General features: G+C 41.9%; 1 protein-coding gene across 1 annotated transcript; it reads left to right on the top strand.

Annotated features, from left to right (window-relative positions):
- Positions 1-1,469: 1,469 nt before the first annotated feature.
- LOC141049526 (keratin, type II cytoskeletal 5-like) lies at positions 1,470-7,716 on the top strand. Its single transcript, XM_073546070.1, has 9 exons — positions 1,470-2,018; positions 2,323-2,552; positions 3,204-3,264; positions 4,142-4,237; positions 4,352-4,516; positions 4,626-4,751; positions 4,969-5,189; positions 6,410-6,438; positions 7,023-7,716. The coding sequence occupies exons 1-9, from the start codon at positions 1,515-1,517 to the stop codon at positions 7,250-7,252; spliced, it is 1,662 nt and encodes a 553-aa protein (XP_073402171.1). The 5' UTR covers positions 1,470-1,514; the 3' UTR covers positions 7,253-7,716.
- The last annotated feature ends 12,478 nt before the right edge of the window (positions 7,717-20,194 follow it).

The following is a 20,194-nucleotide window of genomic DNA, read 5'->3' as shown; positions in this document are numbered from 1 at the left end:
TAACGCTGCAATTGGCCCCCATTGTCGGGCGCATCAGGACGCATGCCGTAAAGCGGCATGCGTTCGCAATGTGCCGTCATTCAGGGACAGAGCCTTGGACGCGGCCTGCAGCGTCTGAGGCTCCGTCACCGCTAGCGGCACAGATGAATCATCTATGCTAGCGGGTATAGCATAACGCGATCGCATTATGCTATACAGATGCAGCCCGTCGGCGCTATGCATTGAACGGGCTGGGTTAATGTATTGTGAACCTGGCATAAGAACAGTGGCATGAATAAAGAATATTATCTAAACATCTTTTCAGAGCAACTACTCCCAACAATCTAGGAGTAATTTGGTGATAAACAATGCTTTTTCCACCATGATGGACTCCATGTCACAAGTCAAAACTGATAGCTAAGTGGATCAGAGAACAAAATATTGAAAATTTGGGTCCATTCCCAAGAAACTCCCCAGATCCTTAAAAAAATGGGTGGATGAATAAACCCTACAGAAATTATGGTTAACTCCAAGCACTGATTAGGCAGTTATTTTACAATATCTCTACTCTAGGAATAGATTTATATATATTATGTAAACTTAGTTCTTCTACCATATGTCAGATCTAGACTTGAACTTTGTATCTATGCAGCAAGTTTACAGTTGAAGTAGCTGCTATGTCAATGAGACAACTAGGACATGCTAGAGTGATCAACCATTGCACCAATCATTTAAAGTTAGTAAGAACTGTTGCACTATGGAAATAGTGTAATACACGAAGGACTGCTATGTTAATAACATAATCTCTGTATATACGTAATATCTATATGCACAAACTAAGCAATATCAAGTTTTTCATGTAATGTCCCAAAACTGAGAATGCTGTACTATTTCTACAAACTTATAAATGATTGCCTAGCCACATGGCATGTAAACTTCTATGGCAAAATTTATGCACAGTTTGTGGAGACTGAAGAGAATGCATAAAATAATTAAAATAATATTCTCTATCACAGCTTGTCACTTGTACAATGTCAGATCGTCCGGCTTATCAATGCCGGATATTAAACACTTCAAGTGAGTTGTACTTTTTTTGCACATTAAAAAAAATGAACATATGTAAAAAAATAAAAACTTTTTTTCCATTGGTTTTCCACAATAATTCTGATTTGCTGCAGATTTCAAACCTGGTCAAATTATTCAACCATCCCTGCACATAATTATTAAGTGCAAGAGTATTAATCATTTCATTTTTCAATTGATCAAAAAAAGCTGTAGTCAGGCTACTCATGATAAGTTTTCACCTGCTCCTTCTGCAGAATTAGAGCCTGGGAGCAATGTCATTCCTGAAATAGTATTTTCAAGAAAAGGCATGTCAAGCAAATGTAACTTGTAAATTGATCTCTTTGCAGTGATGTACACTGGACACAGGGTATATATACAAGGAATTTCCAAATCTTGAACACAGTGGTGTCCAGTCTCATCCACTCTTCTCATTTCTTCTCATTGATCTTTTCATCTCCTTACAAGCCACCATGAGTCAATTCAAGCAATTTGGTGGTGGAGTCCAAAAGAAGGGCTTTAGCTCATTCTCTGTGTCGAGAGGCAGTGGAGGTTTTGGAGCTGCTGGTGGAGCTGGTGGTGCTGGTGGAGCTGGCGGTGCAGGAGGCTTTGGTAGCAGAAGCCTATACAACATAGGTGGAAGAAAGACCATTTCTATAAGCACTGCCGGTGGCCAAGCATTTGGAGCGGGAGCTGGAGGTTTCGGTGGTGGATATGGAGCTGGTGGTGGCTTTGGAGCCGGTGGTGGCTTTGGAGCTGGTGGTGGCTTTGGAGGTGGCGCTGGAGGATTTGGTTCCTTTGGTGGAGGCGCTGGGTTTCCAGGAGGAGCCCAAGCTGGCATTCAGGAAGTTACAATCAACCAAAGTCTTCTTGCCCCACTGAACTTGGAGATTGACCCAAACATACAACAAGTCAGAGTTCAAGAAAGGGAACAAATCAAAACACTGAACAACAAATTTGCTTCATTCATTGACAAGGTAATGTTCTGATGTGAACTCATGCTTGTGTGCTAGATTGGAAATTTGTAGCCAGACTGTTTGATATTCAGGCTTCTGGCCTTTAGATGTGAATGCTAATCTACTGAATATCATGTTTGTTTCACCTCTTTCATTGCTCAAATTGCTGCCATTCTTGAAACCTCCAAAGTAATGATGAAATTTGCCCATTTTCTATAGATCTTTCCTTTATTGATCTTTGTGCTACCATGTTGATGTAAACAGTCCAGGTCATATACTTGTATATAGGTAAAATATAATGACGTTGTCTATATTTTGACATTAGGTACGTTTCCTTGAGCAACAAAACAAGGTACTTGAAACAAAATGGACCCTTCTGCAAGAGCAAGGAGGACAAATAAAGGGAGCAGGACCCCGAAAGGGAAACGCTGAACTTATTTTTGAAGCATACATTAACAGCTTAAAACGACAACTGGATGCTCTCCAAAATGATAAATTTAGGCTGGATGGAGAACTTAGAAATATGCAAGATTTGGTGGATGATTTCAAAAACAAGTAAGTATACCAAATAATAAAGAAAAATGAAACATTTGTGCATTATTTTCTCTTTATGAGACTAAATACATTGTTTAAGTGAAAGTATAAATCTTATAGTGCTGTCTATGCTTTGGTTTTGAATAGAGATGAGCGAATTTGTTCAGATTCGATTCTGAATATGATCAGCATCGAATATTGTTTTTGCAATGTTTGTTGAACACAGCCGAACGTCACTAGAGTCAATGGGAGTTGAAATTGCCGAATATGTTTGGAACCGATCATTAAACAGAGTTTCAACATGAATAGTGTTCAAATATGGCTCGAATATGTCAAAATCAGATTCGAGACAAAAAAACGAACAAATTCTATCATCTCTAGTTTGAAACATGTTGAGGTCTGAATAGGGCGTGGCAATCTTGTTGCAGCCCATCAATTTCTATTGTACTGAGCAGGAAAAAGGATAGGGTGTAGCACTGAAATCTGTGACCACTTATTAATTTCTGCTGTACTATGCTCTGAAGAAAACAGGGTGTGGCACCGATATGTGGCCAACTCCAACACACTGTATTGTCTTTTATTAGTAAAGAAAAATGAATACAAAAATATCGGATGAATAATCCACTTGATCTTCTATCACCAAATGATTTCATCTATTTTTTTAATTTGCAGATATGAAGATGAAATTAACAAGAGAACTTCTGCAGAAAATGAGTTTGTTGTGATCAAAAAAGTGAGTTGAGCATACAAAGAATGGCAAAACTTATCAACTATTTTAGTATGCCATATTAGATATTTAAAATTTTAGATATCAATAGAAAATCTAACAGGGAGTGAAAATGCAAGATGAGTGCAATTCACATTGAGATTTCTAATGTTTTCTAGGGCGGTTCTTGGACAATTGAATGAGTTTTACTCTTAGTTATTAATCATATCTTTTGGTTGTCTATGGTTTTAAATGCATACATAAAAGTCCAAAATTAGAAAAAACATTTGCTTTTTATTCCACAAAGGGCACCACTATGGGCTTAGTGTTGCAGCGCCTGAAGGAGGCTACGTCGTAATATTGCACACAGCTCATGTACACTAACGTACCTTTTTTTTTTTAAGAACAATGTTTTTTAATCCATGCAAACCCATTTTATACTAAACTTGTATTTTAATGGAAACTATAAGAAAGTTATATGTAAAATGTCCATTTTCAAAAACAAACCTAAATACTTTATGCAGCAAATTTTCAGAATGAGATATCAAAATCATATTTTTAAAAAATAAACATAATTTTTATTTTCAACTTAATTTTTAATGTGGTTTTCAAATTGCCCACTGTTTTGATCTGAAACTTTTGATCTCAAGCACTTGAAATTATAATGTTCAAGACTGGGTGTATAGTTTAAGCCTTCTTAGTACCTTTAGATTCTCATGTTTGCTTGTGGTGGCTTTTAACTTGTCTTTTTCTGGCATTTGTAGGGTGGATGTTTTTTAAGCAAGGCCCCTCATTTTAGCTTCAAGATTTGAATAATATATTTTCAGAATGGGGCAACTGATTTTAAATCAGTCCACACCCTTCTTAGTTAACTAAGTAATGTTTTTTTGGTTATGTTTTGTAGGATGTAGATGCTGCCTACATGAATAAGGTTGAATTAGAAGCCAAAGTTGATGCCCTGACTGATGAAATCAACTTCCTTAGGTCCCTATATGAACAAGTAAGTTGTACTTTATTATCTTTTGACTTGCTTTTATGTTTTAGGATTTATGAGATTTTGATATTCTTGAGTATGTCCCTAATGGTTCACCAACATTTTCCATGAAACCTTCAGGAAATGGCACAACTGCAAGCTCAAATTTCAGACACCTCAGTCATCCTTTCTATGGACAATAACAGAGCATTGGATTTGGACAGCATCATTGCTGAGGTGAAGGCTCAGTATGAAGATATTGCCAAAAAGAGCAGAGCAGAAGCTGAGTCTGTGTACCAAGGCAAGGTAATGGCATATTTTGGAATACAGTAAGGCCAATACCATGTTCATCTGATTATGTCTTCAGTCTTGGTCTTTGGAAAATAACATGTAATGCTCTATTTTTTTACAACAGGTTAAAGAATTGCAAGCCTCTGCTGGCCAACAAGGTGATGCTTTGAAAACCAGCAAGAATGAGATTTCTGAACTAAACCGCAAACTTCAGAGGCTTCGAGCTGAAATTGAAAATGTGAAGAAACAGGTAAAGTTGTACATATGATAGATTGAATAGATTTGTCCATGTATAGGTTTGTTTTTTTGTGGGTATAGATTATGCTCAGCACATACTGTACTAGCACTAAATCATGTGGACATATAAAAATAATACTTTCATTTGCAAGGGATACAATTTCTTAAAAGAGCAAGATAATAAAAATATCCGCACCAAACACACTTTTTCTTATTTTTCTTTTTTAAAGAATGCTAAACTTCAGACAGCTATTGCAGAAGCAGAAGACCGTGGTGATGCTGTTCTGAAAGATGCCCATGCAAAACTGGCAGAATTGGAGGCTGCCCTACAAAACGCTAAACAAGAGATGGCCCGTCAGCTCCGTGAATACCAGGAACTGATGAATGTCAAACTGGCCTTGGATGTTGAAATTGCCACCTATAGGAAACTTCTGGAAGGAGAGGAGATTAGGTATAACTTACAGCAATGACATTATAATGTAGTTAAAAACTTAAGAGTCCAACTGCTTATTCTTAGCCTCTGAATGGTAGTCACCCATGGCATGGTTCAGGAAACATTGTTTACTCAGACAGTAAATATATATATATATATGTGATTAGTGAATGTACTAATGTAATATTATGTTCAAGTTCCTGTAGCTGCATGATTTTTGGTTGTTAGACAGCCTCAACGCATGTGGAAATTGCCTATTTATTAGGGGATCCCCACAAGAGTTGAGGCTGTCTAACAGCTGCAAATCATGCAGCCGCGAGGACTAGAACATAATATTCGAGCACTCCCAGATGCTTGGATAACAACCGAGCATGCTCGAATAAGACGTTATCAAGTCTAAATACAAAATTAAAGACTAAAATAACATAATATAATGTATTATTTAATAGATTGTGGTTTGGGTGATTTTGACCTTTAGGCCGAGGTCATACTACCGTACAATTCGGCCAAGTGCCATGTGTTAAAACATCGCATAGCACTCAGCCCAGTGTTACTCCGTGGGCCAGCTCACATCTGCAATTATTTTTTCATGCCGAATCATTCTGTGATTGGCATCGAGCCTTGGCGATACTCGTCTCACTCGCACCCATGTAAGTCTATGGGTGAGAGTGACACAACGCACAACACTTGGATTTCATCCGAGTGCGGTGCGATATACGCCGATGGCGGCAACAGAGGAGATGGAGAAATTACTTTCCCCGTTTCCTCCACAGCTGTGCTCTGATCCTCTCTGTGCGAGAGAATCGGAGCACATTAGCATGATACTAGGCTCCCGCTCGCAGCAGAGCAGGAGCAGAGTGTCATTAGCATATCGCATCCGATGCTCCAGCCTTAGTTTTTTTTGTCTGCTTCTTTTGCTACACCAAATTTGGAGAAAAGCTATAACCATTGCCTATAGCTTAACTCCATTGTTTAATGTAAGTCTGAACTTTTCTAAAATCCCCATTCTGTGATTCATGTTTTAAACGACAGCTTTTTTTTGCACAGAGTGTTTGCGATTTAAAAACCTGAGAAATAAAAAAAAGTGATTTTAATTTTTTGTAGTGATTATAGCAAGAGAAGTAACATGCATTAATGCAACTTGAGGAGAATGGCCTGGAAATCTACTTTAAGGGCAGTGTATGAAAATTAATTTGTTTTCGAGTAGCACCTTTTAAATATTTTTCTTATACTTGTAGGTTGTCCACAGACAGCAATGTCAGCATCTGTAAGTATAGCTTATTAAATTACAATCGTTTTTAGTTATTTTCATGTATTTAAATACATCACAAAATATAATAAATCTAGAATATGGTATGAAATATTGAAAAATGCTAAGCAATTAGTCATTACCTAAACCAATTTCATGGTTCAAAGAAAGTAACATAAATGAAAGTTTGGAAATTCAGTCCAAATAGGTTCTGGTGATAGATGGTGGCTTGAAGAAGCATGCCTTAATTAGCAAAATGACTCGGAGGACACATAGGAATGTGTCAAGGTTTAAATTAAGAAAAGTTGTGTCATCCATTTCAACTTTGCTGAATGTCTTTGAGAAGTCATATAAAAGAGCACATAACATACATATATTCGGATGTATGAAGTGATATTGGCTTTTCCAGTACACAGTCTGTCACTTGATTATTAATAAAAATTATGCCCTCTGAATTTCCATCACTTTCAGTTTTATCACATGGATTATCAAATAATCTTACCTCCTAGTGATTGTGTAGAACTGCACGTTTTCCATTTTAAGAATTAAGTTGTCAGTTTACAAAAAGATGGATAAACAAGATATACCATTCTTTTTTACAGCTGTCGTCAGTGGAAAGACAAGTCTGGCAGCTGGTGGTGGTGGTGGAGGAGCTGGAGCTGGAGCTGGTGGAAGCTTTGGCTTTGGTGGTGGAGCAGGAAGTGCTGCCGGAGGCTTTTATGGAGGAAGTGGATTCAGCAGCAGCTCAGGCTTTGGCATTTCTTCTGGTGGTGGTGGTGGTGGCAGCAGCAGCATGAGATTTGTATCCAGCCAGTCAAGCTTCAGAAGCTAAATCTGTAAGGCTACTCCAATGTAAAACCACTGCTTGAAAAAAACCTAAATATAATACTGAAATGATTCTCCTTTATCAGTCCTGATTTCGTGTTGAAATAAAAGTTATGCTTAAATCTAAAGCAGCTGTGTAGCTAGGCTTTTCTTCACCCATTTAGTAGCCCTTGACTTGTGTCTATCATGGGCAAGGCCAAAAGCTTTGTTGGCACCTGCTGTTCTGCACCCAGTATCCAAGGCCCAGGCACTGCCAGCCTCCCTAGCTACACTTTTTATATAAGTCCTGATAATACATCTAAAGATTAGACCTCACTCTGTATTATCGGGTTAGCTTATCCTGCATACTCATAACATCATTGTAACACAAGCTATAACTTTGACATAACAGAAAATTAAATGGAAGACACAAGGCATTACCATCTAAAGGTACAAGTGAAAATGGAAACTTTTCTAGACATGAAAACCTAAATGTCTAATAAGAAATAAACTGTACACTGGATAGTGATTGTAATGTTTACAGCCAATGTGAAATGAACCACAAATAAAGTCAATTCTTCCATGTGTAAATCTTTATTAATGAATCCATTGTCTAATTGATAGTTGCATTGTGGGATTTTTTTTTACAAAGAATTAAATATACAAAATCTGAATTCTCTGCATCCATGATACATGATATCAAAATGATTCATTGGGAATATTTCATTAACTTGGTTGTCTCAGCATGACAACCCATTTTGAAAATTGAGCACGCTCAGTGATCAGCTAATCGGCACAGGTCTGGCTTCGAAAGCCCCTGGTAATTACAGATTTTTATCAAGGGTGAAAGTTGATGAAAACCATTCATTTCCTGTCAATTATAAAATATATTTTATAGATTGGGTTAGTAAAATTGAGGGACATTGACAATCAGCCGCTCTCTTCCCCAAAAGGAGATAGCAGAGAAAAGCAAGCATTAAAATAAGTAGTGCTTCATGCAATACATAGGAGGCTAGGCTCTCTAATGGGGGAATCACTTATAAGGCCCCAATATACATTAGATAAAAGGGGACCTTACATACCGATTTTGGCAGGATCGGCTCACTTTCTCATATGTATGGGGGACTTCCAGTTCTCCCACGACACATGATGTTGTAGGAGAGAAGGACTGCGCCTGTTGAATTTCAATGGCTGATTCTTAGACTCAATGAGAAGCTATAGGAGTAGCAGTTCTTTCACACAGGAGTGCTTTGGAAAACTAAGCAATTTTGCTTTATAGGAGAGTCGGGAGAGATAGCTGTCAGACAATCGATGGTTCGGCCGCGGAATATCTAATGTGTATGGGGAACTATACTCAGCATCTATTGCACATAATGTATATATTCTCCAGTAGGGTAAGTGGAAATTATTGTCCTGATGAGAAGTCTCCACCAACCCAACATTTTCTCATTTAGATTTTCCATTATGGTGTGTTAGGCGTCGGGTTTCTCCCTCTGCACAGGAAGAATCCCGGGCTTTGCCTTTTGCGGACTCCAATTCAGTCCCGGCCGCAGAGGAGCCTGCTCAGCAAAGACTTCATTGCCAACGTCTTGCTCAAGCTATTGCTGTTGGGTTGGTTGCTGCTGCCACCCCTGGTTCAGCTATAGCAACCTGCACTAGCCAGCGGCGAGCAACTCATGGGACTAAGTCCCTTTTTCGCTCCACTGAGCATGCCCGTGGCTCAACCTCCCATTGGAATTCAGGGGTCACATGCTCAGGTCCCATGCCTGTTCCAATTGGACCACGGGGAAGGTCCCTGAAGGTCGCCACTATAAAAGACTCGCATGGCCGCTCGGCCACGCTATAATATAGACTCAGATGGCTAGTTGTGTGTGTGATGAAGGATGCTTGTGAACCGCTGACTGACTCATTAAGACTCTCTCCCTCTGGTTGTGCTTGTTTATAGGGTTAGAGTCAGCGCCGAGTAATGGCACTGCCTAGCGCCACGGTGCTCCCAGTTCCTCTCATATGTTAGTGCCAGTGTGTGCCAATCTGCGTAAGGCATCACTGTACCGCTTATACGGCAGCATCCGTCAGTGCGGCACTGAGCGCTGATAGTGCACTTTCCAGCTCTAGCTTAGGCTGGTTTGTGGCGTCCGCCAGGGTGGCGCTGCATGCTGTTGGAGTGGTTATCCCTAGTCACCTTGTCTAGGTATCGCAGTTGCGGTGCTGAACGCTAGTGGGGCTAGAGGGCCTCTAACCCTGTGTCCTTGGGTGAGAGTCCTGTGTCTCTACACTAGTGCTCTCCTTGCCAGGCACTGTGTCAGGCTTCGATGTTTATGTTCCAGCATCTCTGTGAAGTAACAGAGTTCGCTCCTGTACACACCGGGTCAGTGGTTAACCCGCCGGTGTTCAGTTAGTACTCCGCCCTTACCGAGCAGCAGTTTACCATCTCTGCATGGTGGACCCCGGGTTGCGATCGCACTTTCTTATATTTTATATTTAGTGCAATCCGCTACCCTAATATTGTGTTTGTAGAAACTGAGTAGTTTTTTTTGGGCCACTGTGGTTATTTCAAACCACATTTACTTTTTGCAGTCATCTATATGGTATTTACTATGAGATAATATTATGATGTGGTTTTCTCTAGATGCAATTTTAGACACAGTATTTTGAAAAAATAAACTGGTTTTGCTGAAGGTTGATGTGGCTACCTACTGAATCAAGGCCGTTGCAGGTAATTACTACCTGTACAATGCCCATTTCAAACTGAACTTCAGCATCAACTTCACCCACTAAAATGTGAATGTTACAATGTATTAGAAAGCAGGACTGTCAAGTGCCCCGTCCTGTGTGACACGGCCAGCAGGCCGGTAACTAATACAACAGGACACAGCACGTGTAATTGTCCAGTGTGACGCGGCCCGCAGGCCGGTAACTAATACAAGACAAAGGGGATAGGGAAACATTTACAATGGTGGGCCCTGCGATAGGGAACGGGGATCGTGGAGACGTCCTGCACTCCCCTGAGTCAGTGTCCCTAACACTCCTAACGTTCCCTATACAGGCTCCACAACTGTCACCGATCAGGATACCTGTCACCCTAACACACCCTACACCTATTCCTTACTAGGGAGCTGGGTGGTGCAGGCACTGGCCCCACCGCTGTACTAACACCAACATGACGAAAAGTGACAAACAGGGAAACACTTAGCTTTGCTCTGATGCACTTGCTCCTGGCAACAGAGTCCAACACCTGAGTGCATCTTCCTCCCACTGTGTCCCACACCTGGGTGCAGCTCCACAGCAACAGTGTCCAGCACCAGAGTGCCACCTTGGCCCAACAGATTCCAGCACCTGAGTGCAGCTGTCCAGCTACAGAGTCCAGCACCTGAGTGCAATTGTCCAGCAACCGAGTCCAGCACCTGAGTGCAGCTTTCCAGTAACAGAGTCCAGCAAACTGAGTGCAGCTCTACACCATAGCTGCCACTCCACCAAGCTTTGCAAGAATTCTTCACTGACACCATAACTGCCACTCCATCATGCTTTACACGAACTCATCGCTGACACAATAGTTGCCACTCCAGGACTCTGACTGAGCTGTCCTGGACTCTCCTCCAGCTCCATCCTTCACCCAGGCTAGTTGGAAAAGACCAACAATAATATCACCAAAGTGAGTGAGCACAACTGACACACCTTTATTGAGTAAACACACCCGTTAGTGATTCCCATGCAATTACACTAACCACCACCGGGGGCAAAACTATCTCTAAGCACACCAGTGCAATGACCATACTGGCCACCGGGGGCAAAACTATTTCTAAGCACAAAGCTTAGAGAGAAAAATAAGGATACCAGTGCTCTTATCTGACATGATCCCACATGGATCATGACAAGGACAAGGCAAAAGGCAAATTAAAAGTAATAGTTTTACCATTCAAAAATAAAGGATTAAGTTGTTATTTTACATCTAGACAGGGTTTATAGCATAGTATAGCATAGCATAAGTTCACATTTGTCACAGAAGCAGAAATGAGGGTCATGAAGAAAGGGACCCATCCCTAGTTGGTCGTATCCACTTTGATTCTGATCACCAAAACATGTACAGGGCTCCCTTCACTAGAAGAATGCAATTGATGACAAAGAAGAGGATAATCGGCCCAAGGGTCATGTAAACAGTATGAAGGGGAAAACAAACATAATGCTCTTCAATAATTGTGGGGAAAGTTTTTGTGAAGAGGTCTAATTTTTTCTATTACTGATTAGGTGATTACAGTATTGTGGCGGGCGCACTATCTACTCACAAATAAAACAATCATGAGGCGACGTATCATGTGTGCATTAAATAAAGTCACGAAACAATCACTGACCTCAGGAGACCAGTCAAAGAAAACACTGCGGCAGCCGGCAAAGGCGCTCAATCAGTGAAATCCTAGCTGCATTGCTCCCTGGGAAATATAAATATGCAAATAAAGTCCGTGGAGCCTCATTTAAGAGTCTCAAACACGGGACTAGCCAGATCTTCCTCCAGGGAAGGACCCAGCCAAGGAGTGGCTCCTTTCGGAAACCACCATTACCACCATATTAAGTGGCCCTTTAAGTCAATATCCAGATCTTTATGAGTCTACAGATATGACAAGGGAAATACCAAGGCCAGGTATCCATCCACAAACAGCTGTTTCAGGGTGTTGCCCCTCCTCAGTGTGGAGTAGGATTCTGGCTAGGTGGGAGCAATGCCTAGTAGACCAACATCACGAAACAATCACTGACCTCAGGAGACCAGTCAAAGAAAACACTGCAGCAGCCGGCAAAGGCACTCAATCAGTGAAATCCTAGGCGCATTGCTCCCTGGGAAATATAAATATGCAAATAAAGTCCGTGGAGCCTCATTTAAGAGTCTCAAACACGGGACTTCCCTGGAGGAAGATCTGGCTAGACCCGTGTTTGAGACTCTTAAATGAGGCTCCACGGACTTTATTTGCATTAAAGTGACATAATTATAAATTATGCCAGAACTGTAGAAAAAAGACATGGACCGTACAAAAAAAAATGATGCATTGATCTAATGTTAGGCAAAAATATACAAAATTACAACAACAATGGCCGCCACACAGCACCAACAACCGCTGGCTGTTGGGTTCTCACAAATTGACCAATTTGTACGCTAAGTACCTTGATTTTTTATGTATTTTACATAGCAGTAATGCAGTTCCAATTTCATATATTCAATGCTTTCATATTATAGCTGTCTGTTTTTTCTTTGAAAAATGTAAAACATTGTTTAAAGAGAATCTTCCTCCTGTTTAAAGAGAATCTTCCGCTTGTTTTATCATGTTATACTGGCCATAGAATGGAAAAGTTTAGAAAGCATAGTTTTTTTAATACCTCATCTCTGTTGCGGAGATTTTAGCTTGTAAAATTTAGATTCTAATTTTTACTAAGACAAAGGGAGTGTTAGTGTTATCACTAATAGAGATGGGTGAACCCAAACTGCAAAGTTCGTTGTCCATACCGTACACCTACTGTTCGGGCATGGACTTCACCAGGAAGTCTGTGTTATTGTTCGGGTTTGGATGCCCGAACACCGGGTGTTTGTCATGCTGTCATGAGCATGACACGGCGGCAAACACTGCTTCTGATCGGCGCTGAAATTATCCCCGTCGGTCAGAGAGACGCGGTTCCCATGCTGTCAAAAGACAACGTGAGTGCTCAGCTGTGATTTGAGGTATACAGTTTACCTCTGGTCACTGGTGTCAGCTGATGGGACTACTGATCCCATCATCTGACACCTGCTGCCGTTAATAACAGTGAGAGCAAGAATGGCGGATGGGAGTATTCATTAGCCGCTCCTACACTGTAGTGTAGTTTCCCCTGTATTTTTGATGACCAGCCAGGCAAAACTCACAGCTGGGTGCTGCAACCCTCAGCTGTCGGCTTCAGCAAGGCTAGTTATCAAGAATAGAGGGGTCCCCACATTGTTTTTTTCAATTATTTAAATAAATAATTTTAAAAAATGGCATAGGGTCTTCCCCATTTTTGATAACCTAGCCTTGCTAAAGCTCACAGCTAGGGGCTGGTATTCTTAGGCTGTTAAGGAGCCAAGAATATTGACCCCCCAGCCTAGAAATAGCAGCCAGCAGCTGCCCAGAAAAGGCACATCTATTAGATGCGCCAATTCTGGCACTTTGCCCAGCTCTTTCCACTTGCACTGTAGCAGTGGCAAGTGGGGTTCATATTTGTGGGGTTGATGTCACCTTTGTATTGTCAGGTGACATCAAGCCCACGGCTTAGTAATGGAGAGGCATCTATAAGACACCTATCCAATTACTAATCCTATAGTTGTATGGTAAAGGCACAGCCAGAATAAAGTTCTTTATTTGAAATAAAACAGAACACAGTTTTCCATTTTTATTTAAATGCCTAATTGTACCAAAGCCCTCGCTCTCCTGTAATAAAGCAAATAAAACAACAACAATATACCATACCTGTCTGTTGTTCTGTCCCATGCCATAATCCATGTCTGGGGGATAAACAGTTTTCAACCTGGACGTTGCCAAGACCCAACCATCCAGGCCGTCAGACACTGGTGGTGATGTCATTGCGGTTAACTCCGGTTAGTGAGGCTCTGTTCCCAGCCAGGCAGAACTGCCGTGACCTCGGAGACATCCCCACTAGCACCATGAGAGTTTTTCTCACAATGCTAGCGGGGATCTCACCGAGGTCACTGCAGCTCAGCCTGGCTGGGGACAGAGCCTGAGTGACTGGACGTAACTTCAATGATGTCACCACCTGCCACTAAGGGCCACTCAGTCACCAGTGGTTCTCAGCCTGGATGGTCGCATCTTGGACCATCCAGGTTGAAAACTGTCTATCCCCCAGACATTGATTACAGCATGGGAAAGAATGATGGACAGGTATGGTATATTGTTGATTTTTTTATTTTTGGTTTATTATAGGAGATCGAGTGCTTCGTTGCAATTAGGCAAAGTCATAAGTATGGTTTAATTAAGGTTATCAAAGGAGTCTGTATCATTCTTTCAATTAAAGGACTTTTTTCTGGGTGTCTGTGTTTTCTTACAATGGGACTATAGGATTAGTAATGGAGAGGTGTCTTATAGACGCCTCTCCATTACTAAGCCAAGGGATTGATGTCACCTGACAAAACAAAGTTGACATCAACCCCCCAACTATCACTCTACATGCCACCGCTACGGTGCAAGTGGGAAGAGCAGGGCAAAGTGCAAGAACTGGAGCATCTAACAGATGTGCCTTTTCTGGGCATCTGCAGGCTGCCATTTTTAGGCTGGGGGGGCCATATCTATGTCCCCTTACCAGCCTGAGAATACCACCCCTCAGCTGTCTGTTTTAGCAAGGCTGGTTGTCAAAAATGAGGGGACCACATGCCGTTTTTTAAATTATTTATTTAAATAATTAAAATTAAATTTATGTAAATTTAAATTTATTTAAGTAATTAAAAAAACAGTGCGGGGACTCCTCTATTCTAGATAACTAACCTTGCTGATGCTGACAGCTGAGGATTGCAGACCCCAGCTGTGAGTTTTACCTGGCTGGTTATCAAAAATACAGGTGATCCCACGCCATTTTTTAAAAAATTATTTATTTACAGCGCTGGAGCGGCTAATGAATTCTCCCATCCGCCGCACCTATTCTCACTGTTATTAGCGGCTGCAGGTTGTCAAATGATGGGATCAGTAGTCCCATCAGCTGACAAAAGTGAACGGAGGTAAGCTCTATACCTCCGATCACAGCTGAGCGCTCACACTGTCTTTTGACAGTGTGGGAACCGCGGCTCTCTGACCGGCGAGAATGATTTCCCCGCCATGGAAGCGGTGTTTTCTGCGCTGTCATGTACATGACAGCTTGGCAAACACTGGATGTTCGGGCTCCCCTTTCAAGTGAATGGGGTTCGGGTCCGGGTACTGTTCTGGTATCCAAACGCAAACATTTTGCAACTGATTGGCCAAACCCTCAGGACCCGAACATCCAGGTGTCCGCCCATCTCTAATACCTAACAAAACACACTCACACAGGTAATGTACAAACAAGGGAGACAAGTACCTGAACCTGATAGGTCTCTGTCCAGACTTGGTAAAGCCCTTCTCTGACCCTAGTCTGTCCCTGCCTGACTGCAGAGGTTGACACCCCAAGATAACGTAATGGCACGCCACTCAACAGTGGCTCATCCTGAATGTCTTTAGGAGTTCTTAAGATAACCAGAGTAGCAGTTCACTAACGTGTAAAGAAATCAAGCAGGAATCTGCCAGAATAGCAGAACCCATACACCCAGAGAAAAAGTGTGTCTCCTGTGACTCGGCAGAAAGAGAAGCTGACCGCAGAACACAAACTCAAGGGATCGAATTTTCAAAAAATGGAAAAATTTACTATAAAAAATGGTTTGTGAGTGGCTGTTTTCATCAGTATTTTGCACATATGCTGCCTCCACCTTCTTTATGGAAATCTGCTGCAACTTGCTAGTGCATTTGTAATCTGGGTTGGTAAGGCTGTTTTTTGGCATGTTTTTTGCATTTATGTCCTTTGGTAAGCCATTTTTAATTTTAGTGTTAGCACTCGCTAGTGTGAGAACCCTTGACGTGGGTTGCAAGCTTGTGTATTTTGGCCAAAATATCGATCAATACCTCATGCAATGAATTTATCGTATACAGTATTTTTCATTTTTTATAGCACATTTTTCCTTTTTTTGCAGGAAACAGCTAGTCCCTTTAGTGTTAATTGGGTGAACTGGGGTGTCTGTCCTTGTGGGTTGCACTCATGTAGAGCTGAACAGTCCACCTGATGTAATAGTGTCATAGCTGTTTTCGTTCTGACCCAAAGTCAGATATGCCGGATCACCAGTGAGGCTGAATTAAGAGATTAGGCCTACAGAAAACAAGTATTCGGAGAAAGAAATGCACACAGGTTGCGAGCAAAACACTTTTCTAGTTTATTGAAACAAGAAGCAGTATTTTATACCATTTACATCAATGTAACTCAATGTAGTCCCTTTGTTACCCAGGCGCAGATGATACAAAACTATGTAAGGTAGTTATCACAGAGGAGGACAGTTTGCAACTACAAACAGATTTGAGTAAATTGGAAAATTGGGCTGAAAAATGGCAAATGAGGTTTAACACAGATAAGTGTAAGATTATGCACATGGGAAGGAGAAACAGATGCTACAATTACTTACTAAATGGGAAACTGCTGGGGAAATCAGACATGGAAAAGACTTAGGCATCTTAGTCAATAAGAAGCTAAATTGGAGTGCCCAGTGTCAGGCAGCTGCCACCAAAGCAAATAGGGTCATGGGATGCATTAGAAGAGGTCTGGGGACACGAGATGAAAACATAATTCTCCCTCTGTACAAATCACTCGTCAAACCACACTTGGAGTATTGTGTGCAATTTTGGACGCCGGTGCTCAAGAAAGACATTACTGAACTTGAAAGAGTTCAAAGTCGGGCTACTAAAATGATAAATGGAGTTGGTTCACTACAATACCCAGAAAGGTTATCAAAATTAGGTCTATTTACTCTAGAAAAGAGAAGACTTAGGGGAGACCTAATATATATGTTCAAGTATATCAGATGGCAATACAGAGATCTCTCCAATGAACTAATTGTACCAAGGACTGTGACAAGAACAAGGGGGCATTCTCTTCATTTGGAGGAAAGACAATTTCTGCACCAGCATAGAAGATGGTTCTTCACGGTAAGAGCAGTGAGGCTCTGGAATTCTCTTCCTGAGGAAGTGGTGATGGCCAACTTACTGAATGAATTTAAGAAAGGACTGGATGCTTTTCTTGTGAGTAACAGTATAGAAGGTTACGAATAACATAATATTATAGGTAGATGATTGACCCAGCTTAGGGGAAGGAATTTTTTTTCCCTATGGAAAAAATTGGCTGCTACTCTGTGGGTTTTTTGCCTTCCCCAGGATCAACAATGCAGAACAGCTGCACTAAAAATAGGCTGAACTAGATGGACATAAGGTCTTCCTTCAGCCTTCAAAACTATGTTACTATGTTACTATGTAGGTCATGCTGACCTTTATTTACCTTGTACCCAGAACATGTTCTTGCTGACTCTTGAAAAGATTTCATATGAGATAAGATGTATAAAATCCTTGAATCGCAGACTATAAGGCTACAACAATATAAGAACAAATTCTAGCAAAAGAAGAAAAACATTAACCCTTCTATATCAATTTCCCCATTTTGTAAATGTTATAATAATAACCTATTGCCACAGGGTCAGTTGGTGTCCACAAAGGAGCTACTGTCTCATGGGTCTAGTACCCATAAGGGCCTTTCTACCTGCTTCGCCCATCCACCCTCAGTGTGGACACTCATTTCCCCATCTGCAGTTGTTATCTGGGGTCTATGATACACTATGGAAGGTTCAGCCTTAGATTCTTTTTTTATGCATATATTATTTAATAGCTTAGGTAATACATATATCAGTGCTTTTACAGCTACATAGAGCAATAAACAAAACAATAAAATCTGCAAGCAAGTCTGTATAATACCAGAAATCTATCCCGCTAGGCCACTAAATCAGTTGGCTGGATTTAAAAAGGAGAATGTGTTACCCCACCAGGAGTCTCTGTTTGCACTGTGTTACTTTAACCATTGGTCTCTAAGTTCACTTGTCTATACTGGCTGTGACCTGGAGATTACCATTGGGGTCAATATAATTGGAACAGGTGGGACCAATTATTTGCACATTTCTCCTTCTTTTGCTTTCAGGTATTCTAGTACTATAGTTTATTGGTTAGTAACTATGATTAATTGTTTTTGTATTATATTAGTTTCATTAAGAACCTCAAGAACCTGGAAAATCTGATCATCCAGGTAGTCAGTAGCTTCCACTAACTTAGCCCACGTTTGTGTTATAAAGGGGTATATTAGCATACTACTGAATATTTGTTATCCCCATTTCTACTAAATGTGGCCAACCATTTGGACTGGGCTTATTGTTTGCAGCCCTTCTATACAAGGTGTGAATTGGGACTGCTGCTGTGTCTATTTTACTATGAGGAACTATGAAAGTGGCTGGTGTTAGTTTGGCAAAAGTGCAAACCCGTCTTATGTCTGGGCTCACCCACCTGTAGGCATGATGTCCACAAACTAAGAACACTCCTTCTGGGAGAACACAAATGTGACCAGAGGTCTGTCTATGTGGCACTCCTGAGGGTTCAATCGCCCCAGAGGTACTGCACCTCATCCAGAGGTGTGGTACTCTGCGCTCAGTTAAGGAGGGAGCACTATCCAGAACCCAGACACTTGCATCAAACACTATATCTCTCAGGGCCTGGAAGGAGCTAGGAAGAGGGTGTGGGTGGAGAAAGCAACAGGGGGAGCATAAAGGGAGTGACATTGAGAGAGTGAGTCAGCAGTTGGTGCTGGGGACTTGAGTAGTGAGGAGCTCATTCCTTGACCAGCAGACAGTGCAAGAGAAGGAAGAAGGGGTCCTAGGGGCACGGGTAGTGAGGAATCCACCTGTGGGGCTCGCATCCATGCCGACTATAGTCAGGTGGAGGGACCAGGTCGCAGTAGGGAACCGGCCCCAGACTAGTGGAGAAACTAAGGACTGAGCTAGCTAATCGGAGGTTGCAGTATCTACATGTGCTGCAGCCACATCCAACAGATTCGCTAAAAAGGCAGCCGGATAGGATCAAGGGGACCTAAAGCACGTCGCAAGACAAGATCCGGGGCTGCTGGCTTGGGACACTGTGTGTGAAGGCACAGGGCAGGAGAGGAGGGAGCCAGCACAGTGGGACGGCCAGAACAGGACCATCTGAAGGGGGTTCTGGTACAGTGTACCCCAATTTACCTGAGAGCTGTCTGGACCACAGACCCCAAGGAGACAGCATTGGGGATTGTAACATCAGAACTGTGAGTAAAACCTGTAGAGACTGCACACTGCTGTGACCTCCAATTTATTTACTGTGTCACTTGCCCTGCATTACAACCACCATCATTATCATCTTATCTCTTTACAACTGCCCTGGGGTTTAGCTCTACCTGTGAAGAGCGGTAACAACGCTGCTGCATCACCATCAACCCCAGTGGTCTCCTCAAGCAGAGTAGGCTAACATCTCCTATTTGCCAAATACCACAGGTGGCATCATGAACTATCTTTTATAAACTTTATTTTCCCTTTAATCATCACTTTTCATTGGACACCCAGGGCCACGGACCAGGTCACTGCTGCCATTGCTACATTCCCTGAAGGGCCGGCCCTGTACCGAGTACCCCACGGCCCTGTGGGGCACACCATATACATTGGTATAAATTCAAAAGTCCCAACATCGGTTTATGGGTGCACCAAGTATTATTCATTTGTTTTCCCTTTATACCCAATGTACATTTACCCCTTTCTTTTCTTACTAATTTTAAGATAGATGTTTTACAGCCTTCAACACCATCTTGGTACACTGTCTCATTAACCTGGGTTTGATCATGAGAGTATATACGGAAGCAATTATTATCCTCACCAGAGGTATTTGCTCCAGTGTTTTAAAGACTGAACCACAATCCATCATTGGGAATGGGGTCTGAATGAGGGATGTCAGTACTCCTCTTGGTGACCACATTTCCAACTTCGGAGTCATACTCTCGCCACCACATTTGTACCTTAGGTCACGTTATGTTAAACTGGAGCCAGGGATTAGCGGCCCATCTGATTATGTTCAATAAGTCAGCTATATCACAGGGTACATCTTTTCCCCAAAACTTAGATTGAGTCCAGGTCTCATTGTGTATGCAGTTTGGTGTTAATACCTTCCATGCAGGGGCGGGCTAGGCCGGGTGGCAGGGAAGCATATGCCCCCCGGGCCACTCCCCCAGGCGCACACATGGGCCGGCAGCTTTCTCTGAGCTGTGCATAGCTGTCTTACCTTGACAGCTGCGCAGCTCCGACTCTCTCCCTCCGCCCTCCCTGGACTTCTGGTCATGTGACATGGCTGTAGCT

This window comes from Dendrobates tinctorius, unplaced genomic scaffold, assembly GCF_039654945.1.
Source record: "Dendrobates tinctorius isolate UK_male_01 unplaced genomic scaffold, ASM3965494v1 ptg000145l, whole genome shotgun sequence".
In the NCBI taxonomy this organism is placed as follows: domain Eukaryota; kingdom Metazoa; phylum Chordata; class Amphibia; order Anura; family Dendrobatidae; genus Dendrobates; species Dendrobates tinctorius.
The sequence above is the reverse complement of the archived record's forward strand: the minus strand, read 5'-3'. Positions and strand labels throughout refer to the sequence as shown.

Bases quoted from the DNA above. Each gene is read 5' to 3' on its own strand.
- LOC141049526 (XM_073546070.1), top strand. From the start codon at position 1,515: ATGAGTCAATTCAAGCAATTTGGTGGTGGAGTCCAAAAGAAGGGCTTT. The intron at 4,238-4,351 runs GTAAGTTGTACT...TGAAACCTTCAG, and splicing joins TTAGGTCCCTATATGAACAA to GAAATGGCACAACTGCAAGC. The intron at 4,517-4,625 runs GTAATGGCATAT...TTTTTACAACAG, and splicing joins AGTCTGTGTACCAAGGCAAG to GTTAAAGAATTGCAAGCCTC.